Below are 17,331 nucleotides of genomic sequence, written 5' to 3' on the forward strand. Positions count from 1 at the left end.
GCGGTCAGCTTTCTTTATTATTTATTGACTTTACTGAAGAACGTAAGAGAAAAGGTCTTTAAAAATTGGGAACCAAACAATTTTATTGCTAACGTCATACTTAACTTGTAGACATTGTAGAAACACCTTGAATACGCTAGAAATTGAATCAATATTATTTGTTGCGAAAACGCATATACATATATACACATGGCGGGAAAGGGAAAGCGAGGAGAAGGCTGGCAACTGCCGCCGCAAGGGACACAACTGCTGGCTACTCTTTAGACAAGAGGTGACATAAACCTAGAAATTGAAGATAGGAAGGAGGGGAGGAAAAGGGAAAAAGAGAACAAGATGACAAACCTCATAAATGAAGTAGAACACACACAGCACAGGTCCTACACAGCACAGGACGCACACAGTAGGGCCGGTCACTCCAGGTCACGCAGTACTAAATAATGTTAAAAACACATCGTGTCGGAGGTATCGTCATTCGAAAATTGTAATAAGCTATCAACGCGAACCTAAATTAGTTAATTCTAGAAAAGCAGGGAGAGCACGATGAGCCTGATCGCGTCGATTGAATTAATGTTCAAGGTTATACTGCACAATGAAAATAAGTGACCTGGAAATAGCGACACAGCGACTGAGAACAGCATACTGTAAATGAACACAAACGCTCCCGCGCCAATGGTGGCCAAGCGCCATTGTACAACAGTTTATACCTATTTCTAAGTGTTTAGCTTCGCCCTCGAGTTTTCGATTTCTCTCTTTCGCATATTGGCACATTTAAATTCAAACGTAATAGTGCAGCAGTTTACCCATGAACGTTTCTGTGTGATCTTCGAAGGTTCGCTTTAGATTGGGGTCAAGCGAAAGCAGTAAACTATCATTTTTATTCAATGTTTCCCTGGACAAACAATGGCTTTCAAAATAAATGTTATCCAGCTATTTCTCGACGTGCCGATATTATGTAAGTTTCTTTATTTTCGTCACCCGATTCCCTAACGAAACACACTTCTATAATCAAATTGCGCGCGTGATGCTTTCTGTGAACCGTGGGATGGCTTGGACCCAGGAGTTCAAGTAACAAAGCTCTTACCAGCTTTGGCAATCATCTATGGTTTCTGCCAAAATTTTCGTTAATATGGCTTTATTAGTTGTTCCGCCCAATGAGCTTCGATCACCGCCTGATTAACGGCGAATTCCAGGAAATGAGTTTGCCCTACAGCCTTTGAAATGGTCGTGGCTGTTATCATCATCATGACTGTCACGCAAAGGTGGCGCACTCGATAATATCTGGTTTTCACGAGCCGGGGAAGAAGAAGAAGAAGCCTACGGGTCGAGAGTATTTTGCTAGCCTAACCTTTCGGCTGACCGCATAGCTCAACCGCCAAGTTCTTCATTTAGGCCTTGCCATAGGCACATGTTTCGCGTGCCAACTATACAAGTCGCATCGACGAGCAAGTACCAGGAGCTGCGAAGCGTACGTTACTTTGTTTCAGCGTTATGCGCTGTACGTTTACAGCGACCGGTTTAGCTCGGGACCAATATCGATTACTGTGTCAGCATAGTAAATATAGAACGCCGAAATGTTTTCTTTAGATGACCCCGCGAAGGCTTGGTGACTGTGGCGTATTGCTGCTAAGCACGAGGTCACCGGTTCGATTCCCGTTCCTGGTGGCCACAGCTTGGTGAGGCGAGGGGCCAAATTCATAAATGTGCGCGCACCGCGTTGGTTGTACGCTTGTGAAACCCGAGTGATCAGAATCAGCCCGGAGTCCTCCGCTACGGTGCTTGTGGCCGCCCCTGCGTATCTATGCCATATCTATCTATCTATCTATCTATCTATCTATCTATCTATCTATCTATCTATCTATCTATCTATCTATCTATCTATCTATCTATCTATCTATCTATCTATCTATCTATCTATCTATCTATCTATCTATCTATCTATCTAACTATCTATCTATCTATCTATCTATCTATCTATCTATCTATCTATCTATCTATCTATCTATCTATCTATCTATCTAACTTCCTTCCTATCTCTGGAATGTGTGCCTCTCTTCGCATACGACGCTTGTGTAAATGTTTAGTTAGGTGGGCAGTTGGTCAAAGCGGGGCACACGAACATTTTCATGCTGTGTATCGGTGTGGTGTGCTTTGATAACGTGCAATCAGACTTGATGGCGGCTTATCGTATTTCAGATTGTTCCCAGATCGAACAACGAGAAATAGTTCCCTCTTGCCGCGATGGACGGGCATCGACGACCCAGCCTCGCGGAAAGGTTGGCAATGGGTAAGTGTAGTTACGTTTCTGTAAGCGAATTGGGCAACTTCTCACTGTACTTAGGTGTGCAGAAATGGCTCAGTGCGTATACCAGTCGTTTGGGTGGCTGTTGTCTCTGACAGCATTTCGATCATGGCGGAATGCAGAAACGCTCGTGTGCTATCGTTTAGGTGCATGTTAAAGAGTTAGTCTTGGCACGAAAAGACCCAGAATGTTTTTTTCTTAATCCAACAGATATTAGAGACCTTTAGCGTGTCCGCTATTCCGGCAAACCGGGGCGGTTGGTGCGGATTACCGGATGGTCGGGGGTGTAAACGTGAGCGGTCGGAGCGGTGCTGCCGTCTGGTATTGTAGAGCTCAATCAGAGAAACACAGAGCTAAAATTGCAGTAACCTACTTTATTCTGCTTCGCTGCTGATACAAATTTTCAACAGCGGCGTAATTGCGTTCACAACTATGCCGCTCTCGAAAACTTACACCCCAGCTAAGAAGAATGTAGTAATTGGCTGTGTGTTTAGGTCGTTGACCTTTGCACCACCAGCTGCCGTCACCAATCTGGCCGCTCACGTTTACGCGTCCGACAATCCGGTAATCCACCCAAACCGCCCCGGTTAGCCGGAATAGCGGACACGCTAAAGGTCTCTACAATGACAGCATCCGCCACCACGGCCATGTGTGGCGCTGGCTGACACTCCCGTACACATAGACAAATATTCAAGAATGTGGACGTGGGAACAGCTGCTGTCGTAGCTCAGTCGGCACAGCAACGCATCCACGTGCAATGCGGAGTGCATGTGGGTTTGCTTCACTCGGCGGCAAGATTATTTTGCCGTCCACTGTCAGTTCCCTTTACCTAATCATTTATGCAGTTCAAGTAAACCAACAAATAATTGCTCCTATGCTTAACTTCGCTTCATTATCTGTTGGCTTCATATGGTTGTGGGTAACGAAAACTGGGTTCCTGGGTGAATTCACCCTTTTCTCGTTGATCCATACACATATATGGATCTCGAGACTTTTCTCGAGAACGTCGCAGAGGAAAAGTGAAGACATTTGTCTTTGGCAGCACAGTCTTAGCGCTTTCGGACGTTGAATTTGCATAACCAACCATAAATAACTACTTTGTGCGTACAATGATTGTCGATTCAGGCAATAAACAAATTTATCAAGCAGCATCCTGTGCCCAGTGCACCTTCACTCTAAATCCTGGAAATAGTCTCTGCGTGGGAATATCCGAATAGAAACCAGCGGCTGTGCGCCTTGACGTTCCACTTGTTGTTTTCCCGGGAGGACCTTTCACAGAAACAATATTGTTTTTCGTAGCACATCCTCGTTATGAATGCCTCCAAATTGATCGCATTGCCTCAAAATCCTGTCTTAAGCGTTCGCACCTTGATCCTCCTTGATCGTTAGTACAATGATAATCCTGATACTGCCATGGTAACACATCCTCTTGCAACTCTTTGTACTTGCTGCTTGCTCCGCTCAATCATTTGTAAATTAAATTTCAAATGACTACGTAAAGTATTCATGCCAGATAATAATGAGGGCGAAATGGTCCGACAAGAATTTTCGAGCAAGTTGACGCTAGAATTTGATGTGGGCCGTTATGTTCTCTCACGACAAGTAAAAAGCACTGGTCAGTAAAGTGCGTTTAGGATAGTGCGAGATCACGCGAAAACCCAGGATGCTGCACTAACATGCCAATCGATCACGTGACGTTGCACCTTGGCATCTGTGGGTGCGCAAAGAAAAGTAGGTTTTACCATGAAAAACGTGAGGAGACGCCTCATTTGTGCACGTGCACTCAATATCTAAACCTTCGTATTTAATTTTTTTTTTAATGAGAGGGGGCTCACTTCTGCAACATGTCAGTGCGCTACCTACTGCAAATAGCACCTCTTCCTCTTCAAAATCTTTCTCTTCCTCTCTCTCTCTCTCTAACGCTACGCTTTTCAACTCTAGTTGACTTGAAAAGTGATTACTCACTGCGCTCTCTTCTGGTCGCAGGACGATATGTTACCGAAACGTCTTCGCTTCCATAATGCAAAAAAGAGAGGTGAGGTGTGCAGACAGGACACAAGAGTTGAGAAGTGGACAACACGATAACACGATCTCGTTCGTGTTGTCCACTTCTCGACTCTTGTGTCCTGTCTGCACGCCTCACCTCTTTTTTGCATAAGTAATCCTTACCAACTAGCTCAGCTTTCTGTCGCTCTGTCTTCGCTTTACTCCTTTTTGCACGGTCTGGTCTCATTTCGTTCCCTCTACTTCATTCCCCGTACATCGGCTACCTTTGATGCAGGCTTCTTTCTTCCCTTCGGTGTAGCGGACTGCTTCAATTCCTGTTGCTTGCTTCATCACTTCTTTCCTCCTGCTCTGTTTGCCTGTGTCTGTTCGGGCCCAGTGGTAGATACCCATCCTGAAGGATTACCCAAGCATATTCACATACCCCGTGCCCCATGCTTTACTGCTTATACCCAGTGGTCCAAGTTATATATTCCGCAAGACTGCATCAGCCAGTATTCAAGAAGTATTGAAGCTGTTATACTTGGAATGATTAGGAGTAAGGATCAACGGTGAATATATCAGCAACCTTCGGTTTGCAGGTGACATTTTCTTGTTCAGCAATGATGCGCATGAATTGCGGCAAATTATTGAAAAACTCAATTGAGAAAACGTAAAAGAACGGTTGGATTGTTAATATTCAGAAGTAAAAGATAATGTTCAATACTCTGGCATGATTCGTGATCAAGCAAAAAACTCAAGCAAGCAAAAATTCGTGATCTACAGTGAGCCTCTAGAGTCTGTGCAGGAGTTCGTCTATCAAGGTCAATAACTCGCAAGGGATCCTGATCACGATAAGGAAATTTTCAGGAGAATAAATAAGGTTAAAACGCATACGGAAGCACTGCCAAATCATGACCAGCAGCTTACCGCTGTCGTTGAAAAGTGTATACAATCATGGCATTCTACCCGTACTAACACATGGGGCAGAAACTTAGAGGTTAATGAAAAAGCATGAGAACAAGTTAAGGGTGGCGCAGCAAGCGATGGAAAGAAAAATGTTATGTGTTACGTTAAGACACGGGAAGAGAGTTGTGTTGACCAGAAAGCAAACGGTGGTAGCCAATATTCTAGTTGACATTGGGAGGAAAAATAAAGCAGCGCTGCCCATATAATGCTCAGGGCAGATAACCGGTGGTTCATTAGAGTTCCAGAAAGGCTGCCAAGAAAAGGGAAGCGCAGTCGAGAATGGCATGAAATTTAGGTGGAGTGATGAAATTAGGGAATTTGCAAGCGCAGCTGGGAATAGGGTAGCACAAGCCAGGCGTAATTTGGTATCGCTGCAAGAGGTCATCACGCTACTGTGGGCACAAACATAGGTTATTACCGATTTCGATAAAAACTAAATATATGCAACTGACCCCCCCCTCCCCCCCCCCCTGTGCCTTCAGCAAGATTGGTTTAGGGGTATTACACTGCTCATGTGTAACAAATTTAGTCACAGCGAAGTTTCGTTGCAGTTAGGGTTTAAGCTGCGTAAGGGCAGCGCTTGTTTCCCGCCGTGCTTGCTTAGTTGTTATGCTGTTGCGCTGCTAAGCACGAGGTCGTGGGATTGAATCCCGGCCACGGCGGCCGCGTTTCGATGGGGTGAAATGTGAAAACCCTCTTGTACTTATATTTAGGTGCACGCCAAAGAACCTCGGGTGATCCGAAATATGCCGGAGTCTTCCACTATACTGCGTACCTCGTAATCGGATCGCGGTTTTGGCATGTCAAACCCCATAACTTAATTTTGCTTCAATGCCTGTTCATCTGTAACGTTTCTTGTGCTTCTGAACTGCTGAGTAAGACCTTTTACGGTAGTGTGTCTTGTTTGCTCGAGTGAATGCACGTGCACAATCAAATACACGTAACTGTGTTGCATGTGCGCGTCTGTAAAGGGGGCCGAGGCCTCGTCAGGCGATTTTGCCTTTAGCCTCGCAAGATCATCTTACGCACTGTCTAAGGAACCAAATAAGCAAAACGAAAACTCAGCGGTTGCGCTTTGGTTTGCTTTGAACTTGACTGTTTTTTTTTTTTTTTCAGAGGACGGACCACCGGTCCACCACTCTTTTGCTGCTTTTTCGGCCGCAGATAACAGCTCACTACTCGCACCTGGCATGCCGATGGTACCTAGTAAGTTTAGGCGCCAATATTTTGTAGCTATTAAATATAACCGCAATATTCAATGCGTGTAGAAACTATTGCTCCGCAGGCGGTCGCGTCAAAGGGAAACTGGTGAGGAATAATAAAGGGACCCAGTGCGCTTGTTTGTTGTTTGTTGGGTGGCACCCGTTTGAGGTTGTATCTAAATACTCGTTGTACCCAGCTAAGCGGATAGCAAAGAGGAGAGCGACCGTCTTATGTATCGTTCCGATTATGACGACGCCGACAAAAAAAAAATAAAGACGAATTCGCTAGTACAGCTTCGAACTGAAGAGAAAGCTATTCAGGCTACTTTGTTGGTCCAGACAAGTTGGCGGCTGAGCAGAATGCCTGGAACGGAAACTCCGTAAGCGAGGGTCGCCTGTCGCACACGAGAGCATGTATTCACGCTTTCTTGCATGCGCTTAATGTAAGCTATGCTGCGTTTTTCTTGAGTCCGCACGTGCAAAGTAATGCAGCGATAATGTGGACTTTTCTTAGCCTTCTTTTTTTTTTCTTCGTTTTTCTCCGCGCGAGGTAACACCAAGTCGCAGAGCCTTCTTCCGAAATCGATCCTTGACATTGCTCGAAGCTGCCAGCTTAGAAGTAAGCAGGCTGTCGTCAATGCTTCACACGGATAGTATTATCACGACGCCGATTTCATATGCTTCGTGCAAAGGACATGACGTTTTCTTCTGCGGAATGGTGATCGCTGGTTAGAAAAACGTAGTACGCGATATATACGTTCGGTAGATATTGCGACCACTGCGAAAAAGAAAAGTAAACACGACGTTGCGTTTTACAAGTATTTTTAAGTATCGCTTAGTTATCACGACCTCCACGGGAAAGTTTTTATGATGATGGAAACGACGCTATCAACTCGCGTCAACTTCCACTACGTAACGTCAATGCCTACTTCTATTGGGCGCCGCAGTTTTACGTCATGTGGGTCGGAAATGTGGCATCTAGGGCAGCAAAAATTGCAATCTATAGGGCAGCTCTCATTTTGCTTGTATGTCGAAGTTTCCGCTATTCATTTCTCTAAGTTGTTCGCCATAGGTATTCTTGCTTTTACTTCGTTGACACGCTTGGCCGGAACAGATCTCGAACAAAAAAAAGGTGTTGTATGGTCCCTGTAAATCTTGCTGAACTCGTAAATCACTCATTCGCAACAGCAAAGAGGCCATTTGGGAGTTGCCGTGGAGTTCGGCTCCACCTATTAGCTTCTTACATTTAGAAAAAATATATAACAGAAAGATAAAGCGTAATAAATAGGGTCTCCAGAACGTCCGAATCCACAAGCACGAAGATTAGACAAATCCACCTACTATCTACGATTACTTCAGTAGCTGAAAGATCGCAGCGCCAGAGTTGCCTCTAGTTAATTTTTCGTAACAAACTAATCTCTGAGGCCATGGTCCGTGATTTCTGTCATATCCGCTAACCACCCCGTGTCTTCCGTTTGGGCGCTATTTAAAAGCTCTTAGTGAAAAAAAATTGACAATTATCAGCCCTGCTGCTTTGTCACATTTGCTTCCCGCTGCTCATTTATGATCAGCTTAGCCAAAGCGAAATTTATTCGTAGGCGAGCGTCATTGATACGCTAGAGAGAGCCTGTGCTAATTAAGCTATAACTCCAATAAGATTGCATTATTTTGCACAGACTCAATTGCTCATGACCAGAAATAAAAGGGCGCGAGCTTTTCTCATTTATCTTGATGTAGAAATGTGTTTTGGGCATTACAGGGTTTCGCGTGCAAATGCAACACGTCATCCGGGATATCTTCCCTTTTCTTTAATTTTAGAACACAAGTACTTCAATATATTCACAGCCCTTATGCCACGCCGTTATTCCTTAGCTGAATGAAATTCTACGCAAAGGCTGACGTCGAAATTCAACAAAGGTTCAAACATAATATGAAACGGGTTTGTTGCAGTAAAGAAGGCAGTATGCGTCAGACAAAAAAGAAAGAAATGATTACCTCGTATCGGTCCATTAACATATAGCAGATCGATCACTTAAATGGTAATGTCATATTGTGGACTAGATTAAAATTGCGCTGATATAGTCCTCGAGCATCACGTGGTTTACGCTATGTGTGTAACGTGCTTTATCTGATATTATTTATGCGCGCCTGTCTGCTACAGTAATACTTCTATGCTCATTGCATCCGCTATGGCTAACAGTGCATGGCTGGTAGGGCCGATGTCAGGGAGTTATGCCCTTTGCCTTGCCTTCCTTCGTCGATGTGTGTTCAGTCCGCTTTAGGAGTCCGGGTGAAACGAAACTAATCCAGGACCTCCGCTACGTTGTTCGTTAGGCACACATAGTTTACACGATCGAATGCTGACCGCTGATAGCGCCTGCGCAGCGGCTAAAACTTGCCTTAATTTTTTTCAGGCATTGACTACGTCCAGTCGGCGGGTAAGTGCAGCAGCGGTAATCTTTTGAAACGTCATTTATGCCATGTAAATTTACGCCTCCAGGCAGCACAGCAGCCGGCATGTCTATACATATAAATATATAAACGAGAAGATTCGACAAAACGAGGGGCCCGCTTTTTGTTTGTCACAATATGAAGCCCGCCTGAACTGAAGCCAGAGAATGCATAGGAGGAATTGTTGTTGTTTTTGTTGAAACGTAGGAGTGATAAGTTAAAGGAAAATGAAAGTGGACGAAAAACCAATATGGCGCCGGTAAGACCTAACTGCGCGGTATGGAGGCTGCGATGTCTCCTTTCAAATCCGCACCTCCACCTTCCCTCGCATCATCTCTTCGATCGCCTTCCCCTCCTTCCTTTCCATTTTTTTTATTTTATTTTCAAATACTGTTGGCCGTCTTGGCCGTAACTGGGTGGGTACAACAAATTTGCACATAGCGTAAAAAAATGTAAACACTTTACAAACGCAAATAGGACATGAAGCAATGAATGTTGGAAATACAATGCAAAACAAATAACCAAATACAAATACAATCTTCTGGCTAAGGAATGGATGTTTGTAACATTGTGGCAGTGAAATCGGAAACAGCATAAAAGAAAGACTGTCGTATCTATGTCTAGAATAGTGCGACAAGGTTTGCACGACGGAACTAAAATTCAATCTCATAAAAGGTTTTTAACGCGTTCCTGAAAGATTTTTATGCTACTTGAGTGCAAAACAGACACCGGCAAACTGTTCCACTCCTTAATCGTTCGCGGAAAAAAATTATTAAGCGTACATGTCCAGATATGCTTTTGGAATTGAAAACATGCAATGATTGCTTGACCTGACGTTTCTAGCCTGCCTGGGAGCAAGATAGGGTGCGGTTTCAATATTGAAGTAGCCTTTTGATAAAAAAAAGAAAGTTAAGTCTAGCCAACTTCCGCCGTTGAGCCAGTGGAGTCAAATCAAGCAACCGAAGCATTTCGGAAACTGAGTCAGTGCGATAATACCGGGAAAGAATGAACCTTGCAGATTTTCTCTGTGTCTTCTCAATGCGGTTTATTAATCCCGACTGAAACGGAAATCCTGATTGAAACTCCTCCCCCCCATCTGGTCCGGCTTCCGAATGACGCCATTCAACACCACCTAGAACGCCAATGCGTCTTACAAGCTATTGACGTCAGGCATTAAACACTCCCCACTTTCCTCCTATAGCCCTGTTTGAATATCCTACATGCCCTATACCGTAACCATGTTTGTTCCTGTACGCTTTACACACGAGCAAACAGGGGAAGTGCTACGGGGTGTGTAGGATATTCCTACAAGTGATAAACCAATAACTGTGCACTCTCGTTCGTTTATCAGTCCCTGTGAAGTATGCAGATAAATGCTATGGCATTCAAAAGGACGGTGCTTAAGTGGCGATAAGAAAAGAAGCAAAGCAAGCTCGCACCGAAGCAGCACCGATTTTGATGTAACTTGTTCACCGGCCCATCGTTTCCGTGCGCTACATGACTGCCTTTCTGTCTTGACTTCAGGAGATGACGAGTAAGTATCCTCGCAGCTGCATTCACTACGCTTTCCATGCAAATGAGAGTCATCCGACGTGGCCTACACTACGTCCCACAGTCGTTCGGAAGGCGCGGTTATTACCGGAATGACGACTTGCCGTTTTCGTAACGCCCTTTGCTCCTTGGCTGAACTTGGAATATCGCGGCGTTATTCTGCCATTACAAAATAACACGGCTCGGAAGATTTGCGCCAGCCACAATCTATGTAGCGTAGCCCGGGACTGCGCCCTTATCCTCTCATTCCCATGGCAACGAACTCGCGGAAGACATTATGCAGGGTGTCGCAGCTAACATGGGTTAAATCTTTGAAAAAGAAGCTCCATGAAATAAGAGCGATAAGAGAGCGGGACCAACGGTGTTCTCTTAGCACTTGACCTGCGCAAGTTGGAGTAATCTTGTCGTGTTTAACTATCAAACTATAGGCCCAAACTGCTTAGCCAATTCATTAATTACTGGTCTCGTGACGTAAGTTCGAATCGGCATTCGAAAACACTTGCAGCTCGTAACGTTTCCTTTATTTTTCTTTCGTTTTTTTTTTCCTTTGTCGCGCTTCGACGCTGTTGTACGCAAAAAGGAAAAACAATAAATGCGAAGTCAGCGGGCGCCCACACGCCTCGTGTACCACACAGAAGCGCCCTCAAATGGGTTTACAACGTACCAGTGCCCGTATGATCAGTCCTACCGGCGTAAGTGCTATGAGAAGAAAAAAAAAGCGGGGATAAAAAAAAGACCATGTCGAAATAATGAGCGCCATGCTATCGATTTGTGTTTGTTTGTCCTCGTTTTTATTTCCTCGCTGTAATATATCGTGCAGAGCAGTAGTCACCAAAATGTTAGTTGGGCCGAACTTAAAGCTTATTCAGTGCAAGAACTAACACCGGTTACAAGCAACGTTCGTGTAAATACCCTAACCAACACTGCAATACACTGCCCCCCCTCTCCCCACATTTTCTATTATTACGCCGAGGGTAGACACATAGTCTATATTCAAGATTTTCGGATATGGCTATAAAGAAAGACAAAGAGAAACCGCCTGAGAAGCCTAAATTTGTTAGTAAGGAAGGTGTCACGGCCCTGCAGGGACTCCGACTTCAAGGTAGCCATCATCGCCTTGATCTTCTGCATCATGTTCATGGCCGTACTCGCACTGATCGTCTTTGTCCTCGCTGGTGGTAGTAGCAACGGTAAGAAGTATTACGTATGCGATACGAAGGTGAAGGGCTGTCGTGAGATAGCAGAGCATTTGAAAGCACCTTTGTCTAACTTTGCTGCATTACACTGGCCTGCCGCTTAATAGCGGCGATCTATCGTGTTTACCACACGTGAGCTAGTTCAGCATTCGCCACGTATTCCTCTCTCTCGAGAGAACTTAAATGGGAGTTCATTACTATACATGCAGCTGGACACAACAGTATATATGGTCTATAGACTTCATAGGCAGGGTGTCCCAACTATTCATGCACCGATACGTTAAAATATGCAAATGCCACGTAGCTGGGCAGAACCAATTCAGGCAGTGTTTTTTGCCTTCACTCGGAGATGCTCGAATTTTTTTTTTGCATTCCGGCTAATTACATAGTTAGTCCTAATTAGGTAATCAACTTCTCACATATTATAATTAGATGAAAAGTGTCAATGAGAAAATTGCAGAGCAACATGAAGAATTCCCGATCCAGCTTTCTGTTGCCTAACACACGCCACACAAAAGCGTTTTTTCTGAGCCTGAAAGAAGCCCGAGAATGCACGCAAAGTGTCTCAAGTGGTCAGTCGCGCGCCAACCCTTGCATGTGAGTGAGGTACGTGGGGAATGTCTGTCGTTGGGAGACAATGCATGCATGGCCGCTCCTCACGATCTCTGCCCTCTGTTAATCTCTCGGCGTCCTTCATTTTTCTGCGCTATAGCTGTATTATCTGCGTGTTCCAGAATCTAGCTGAGAGCTTGGCCGAACATTAATTTACAGTCGACTCTCGTTAATTCAATCTCCGCTATTTCGACTTTTCGCTTAATTCGAACGCACTGGAATGTTCCGGCGAGGAATAATAAATCGCCGTCGGAAAACGGCTCCTTTAGTTCGAACGCGAGAGCGTGCCTCTTCGGTTGGTTGGAACCACGCCGGCGTTCCCTCATGCGTGCAGCGGTTGCTAAGGCTTGAAAGTGCAAGAAATTGAGAAGACGGTGCTGCTGCTTCTCTAGGTGTGAAGCTGTTTTACTGTACTTCTGTGTTACTTTTCCAGAACTTTAAGTACTTTACCTCTCCTTTAAGTCCAAAGCTGAGGTAGCGTTTAAACATTTAGGTACGCGTCACCGCATGACGGTTAAGCAGAACTTCTGGAGCAAGAAGCACAAATACAGTAAAAGCTAGTTTTAGGTACCAAAACAATATTTGAACTCGTTCATTTTGCCGCCGTTCGTTAATTCGACCTTACGGATAATTCGACCACATCTTGCAAACCTGCAAGAGTCGAACTAACAGGAGTCGACCGTATTACCATTCGCTCTCCCGTTCAGGTGGTGTAGGGGTTTACGCATGGTCAGCTTTGTAGCCAAGGCAACGCGTAAACAAGATTACATGCGTAAGCTGCGGTGCTGCAGCCTAAAGTAAATGCTCGTTGTGCGATTGAAATCCACATGTATCGCTCGCGATTTTTTTGTTACCCTTTCTTAGGGGCGCTCCTCCGTTCCTTGGAACGATTGATATTTCGCGCACCTTTCACTGAGCGTGAGCTGCAGTGCACTGAACCTCGACGCGTAAATTGATCGGGGTCCCCAATTGCCGCTCTCCGTGTTGTGTGAGGTACTACGCGCACGATTACGGTTCAGAACGCACAGGCGACATGGTCGTCGCTGCTCGTCCCCGGTGGCTTTTGTCTTCCTCGCGAAATGCAGGCGGTGACCTGTCCCGCCCTTCTGGCGCGACGCATGTGAAGACGAGGACGAAGACGCCGTGAACGCGACTTCGAGAAACGCCACGTCGGGTGTCACTGTGCCGGGCGTGAAACCGGCGAATAACCTGCCACCGCCACCCGTACGCGCCACTCTGCCTCACGAGCCGTTGGAGGAAGCCACGACTCCAGCGGAATCTTCAACTCTGGAGCGGACCGACTTCACCGAACCCCATCATGGTGGGTTGCCCTCCATCGTCACTCGGGGTTCGTCGAAAGAGTGCCGGCGAGACATTGTTATGCTTTCTTTTTTTCGCGTTCGATGAATGTCCTGGACCGCGAAACCTTAGGAACGTGCAGGAACACCCTCCAGATCGCCACAAATCATTTACTATGATATATTTTCTATGACACAGTTTAAGTTTTTGTCCCCTGAAGGTGCATGTCGTGGCTAAAGCCCCTCCGTACACGTTTTCGCCGACCGACCCCAGGACTGCAAGCGCACCCTCGTCACATCTCCGCTCGTCACATCTCCACGGTGCACGGGCGGCCACCCGAAACTTGTTCGACATGGCACAACGATGCCTCAAGCCACGACCGGCATGCGCGTTTGTTATCGTAAAGTGAGGTAAACTATCCATAGGTCGATGTGTCTTCGTGTGCGAAAAATGTGTTGCCGGTCATCGCTTGCGTTCTCTTCCTGTACAGTGAGCATGCGCAGATTTATTGGATAGTTTTAGCGTGTTCGGCATTCCGCTAAACGCAGGGGAACTGGGCGTTTTGCCGGATGGGCGCGGAGGCGCAAACGTGAGCGGTTAGAACGGTGCAGCCGAATGGTGGTACGGAGCTCAACCACAAGAGCACAAAACTGATGCTGCAGCAAACAGGCGTATCCACGCCTACTTAGTTGCTAGCGTAAATTTTCGAATTACGCCACCGTCGAAAATTTATTGAAGCAGGGCGTGAGACCGGGATAATTGGTATTCCATCCTGAAGTGAATAGCGCAAGAGTAGACACGGGGCAGAAAGGGGCGACAAGGACAAGTGGAAACTTCCAACTGGTGTTTATTACAAAAAGAAAGGTTATGAATATATACTCTCGCACACTTGATCGTGCAAGACACGTGCAAGACAACATTGTTATCGCAAGCAGACAAGAGCGCACCATGGCGGGGGCAGGCCTTAAGGTGGTCTCCCACAGACATTTAGGTCTCTGGGAGACCAGGACAATTTATGCCAGCAGCGAAGCACAATTCACGTGGAGACTGCAGTGTAATAGTTATGTGTTTCTCTGGTTCATCTCTGCGCCACCAGCTGGCAGGCCACTCACGTTTAATTGCTCCTGCGCTCACTCGGTATTCCGCCCGATCAGCCTGCGTTTGGCGGAATACCGGACCCGCTAAAACTCCCTACTTTCGCAAAAGGCGGCAAAAGTGGCAGGGACCGGCCTCGTGGTCTAATTTGCCGAGTTCACCACATCCAACTTCTGTCAACGCTAGAGCACAATTTACTCGGACGACGTGACTTTGGCAACGGTATCGCGATGGGGTTCGATCGCCATGGCACGCGCGCGCGCAGGCAGCGCGGAGGGTTTGCACGTGGTTGCACGCCGGAGGCGGGAAACGTAAACGAGATAGGAGCTTGGTGATAGGTGTGGGGGTCTTCTCCCGTGCTCTTGGGACAAAGGAACGACAACACAGTAGTGCAAACAATCACTAGGGCATTTATTGCACCTTTCATAGATCAATGCCTGCTAGCCCAGTTGCTACCCACAAAACATGCCGATGGGCGCGCGACAAATCTAGAAGTCCGACTCACCGCGACAGGATAACGAGCGAATATGTTCGCCCCACGCTGGATCCCAACGCCCGGTCGTTCGTGCGTACGGTCACGCGAACGGTGGCGCGCTCGAAGGCGGCCACGCGAGACGGTCTCGCAGAAGCATGTATCGGCGCACGCGCGGGACGTCCGCCACGTTCACCGGTCCGCCGCCCAAGAGAGAGCGTGTTCTCCCTTGCGCCCAAGTAACCCCGCCGCAGCGCAACACTCGCGCCATCTCTCGTACTGCGCCTCAACCACTCCGACCGCCGCGGGCGCCAGGCCACGCGGCGAAGCCGCACTGTGAGACCTATGAGGGAAAACAAGATATCAGGGGACGCGTGAGAGTCGCGCATCCCCACATAGGAGATAGGAGATAAGATAGGCGTTTGCTCCGCCAGCAAGATGGCGGAGCAAACTCCTGGCGTCACGAATTGGCTTCGCAAAGAATGACGGTGGGGCCTCTCCTCACTATTTTTTTCCTTCCTCCGTGCACCACAGCGTCCTGCTGTCACGTGACTACTTGCTGCGTCGTGACGCCACGACCAATACGTCACTTTAGAAACGAAGCGGAAAGTAGGCCGTAGAAAAAGAAAGCTATAGTAACGAATTGTATAAGACGCTCTGAAAATTTCCAGCATTTTTTCTTCTGCTAATTCGAAGCGTTGGCGTGCTCCGGACATTGCCGAATTCGGCTATATTGTCAAAGTCTATAATGGTGGCATTTAGAGCTAATAAGAGACACCGCGTAATATCCCACTGGGCCAGTGAGAACTGAAAAAAAAACTACGAATTTGACAGAATGGCGGAATTTGGTTGTTATTTATTGCAAAGTTGTTATTTACACGAAGATGCACTTACATTAATTTTTGTACAAATAATGTCTGCCTCTGAGAGTAGTTTATCTCAAGAAGTAGAATATTACTACATGTCACGGGTGTTCTTTTTTCTTTACTTTCTGTTACCGTCAACATAAAACACACCGTATAAAACACCCTACGTTTGCCCCCCTTGTCGATATATCCGATTTCTTTTTCGGTTATCGTGATTGATGGATGGCTGACGCACGCGTCTTTTGTCTTCGGGCACAGATTTGCCAAGCACGCCGAGGGCAACACCGCGTGTATTCACTACAGCTGAGAGGACTCAATATCTGTTGACCACCGCACCAGCTACGCAGCCGACTACCACGAAGCCGACTGCGCAGCGAACCGCTGCGCCTACCACGAGGCCGACCACCAAGCCGATTACGAAGCCCCATGCGCTACCGACGGGATCCACGACTCCGCCGGGTAAATTCGCGTACTATATATACACTCAGAATTATGGGTGGCTCGTAGGACGAGTTGAATCTGCATAGCTTACCAGCAGCGCGCAATGGGAGACGAAAACATTGGAGGACGCTTAAGCTTCGCCTTCAAGAGTGGAACGCGACAGCGTTCCCGTCGACCCGCCAAGGGGTGTAAGACAATGGGCTACGGCGCAGCGACTACGCGCCCAGCATCGGACGCGGTGAGCGTCGAGCAACGCAGCGTTCGGCGCGGCAACGAAATGTCTGAGTGGTAGCTTCTCCATCTTGGGTTCTCCATCTCTCTAGTAGCTTCTCCATCTTGGGTGGGTTCGATTCCCACCCAGCCCATCTTGCAAGTTGTTTTTATGCGAAGCATATTACGAGAGCTCAACCCAGCTCCTCAGGCGCGGCGGTGTCGCCATGAAACCACGTGACACCGTGACGTCACGACAGAGGAGAAGTGGCTTTGGCTCAACTCTTGCAAGACGGGCTGGGTGGGAATCGAACCAGGGTCTCCGGAGTGTGGGACGGAGACGCTACCACTGAGCCACGAGTACGATGCTTCAAAGCGGTACAAAAGCGCCTCTAGTGAATGCGGTGTTGCCTTAGAAACGAGCTGTTTCTAAGGCGTGCGTCTCTTGCTCAGGCGCACATTTCGTTGCCGCGCCGAACGCTGCTTTGCTCAACGCTCACCGCGTCCAATGCGGGGCGCGTAGTCGCTGCCCTGTAGCCCATTGTCTTACACCCCTTGGCGGGTCGACGGGAACGCTGTCGCGTTCCACTCTTGAAGGCGAAGCAGTAATGCATGAGTTGTTTCTTCGTCTAGCCGAACCAAATATAGCCAAGCAACAGCAGTTCACCAGGCTAAACAGTGGTTC

General features: G+C 47.0%; 1 protein-coding gene across 3 annotated transcripts in view; it reads left to right on the plus strand.

Moving 5' to 3' along the window:
• The first annotated feature begins 1,309 nt into the window (after positions 1-1,309).
• Positions 1,310-17,331, plus strand: part of LOC135905696 (uncharacterized) — a 70,605-nt gene continuing 54,583 nt past the window's right edge. The window contains exons 1-7 of one of the 3 annotated variants that reach the window (XM_065436673.2): positions 1,310-1,465; positions 2,194-2,284; positions 6,368-6,457; positions 8,868-8,891; positions 11,542-11,645; positions 13,390-13,584; positions 16,254-16,454. In XM_065436673.2, the coding sequence (XP_065292745.1) occupies positions 11,588-11,645; positions 13,390-13,584; positions 16,254-16,454 (454 nt within the window). In that variant the 5' untranslated portion in view covers positions 1,310-1,465; positions 2,194-2,284; positions 6,368-6,457; positions 8,868-8,891; positions 11,542-11,587. Of the gene's footprint in view, positions 1,466-2,193; positions 2,285-6,367; positions 6,458-8,867; positions 8,892-9,932; positions 10,439-11,541; positions 11,646-13,389; positions 13,585-16,253; positions 16,455-17,331 lie in introns of those variants that run through there. The other 2 variants (XM_065436672.2, XM_070521901.1) reach the window with 2 other exon arrangements.

The sequence above is a fragment of the Dermacentor albipictus genome, chromosome 7, assembly GCF_038994185.2.
Source record: "Dermacentor albipictus isolate Rhodes 1998 colony chromosome 7, USDA_Dalb.pri_finalv2, whole genome shotgun sequence".
NCBI classification, from domain to species: Eukaryota; Metazoa; Arthropoda; class Arachnida; order Ixodida; family Ixodidae; genus Dermacentor; species Dermacentor albipictus.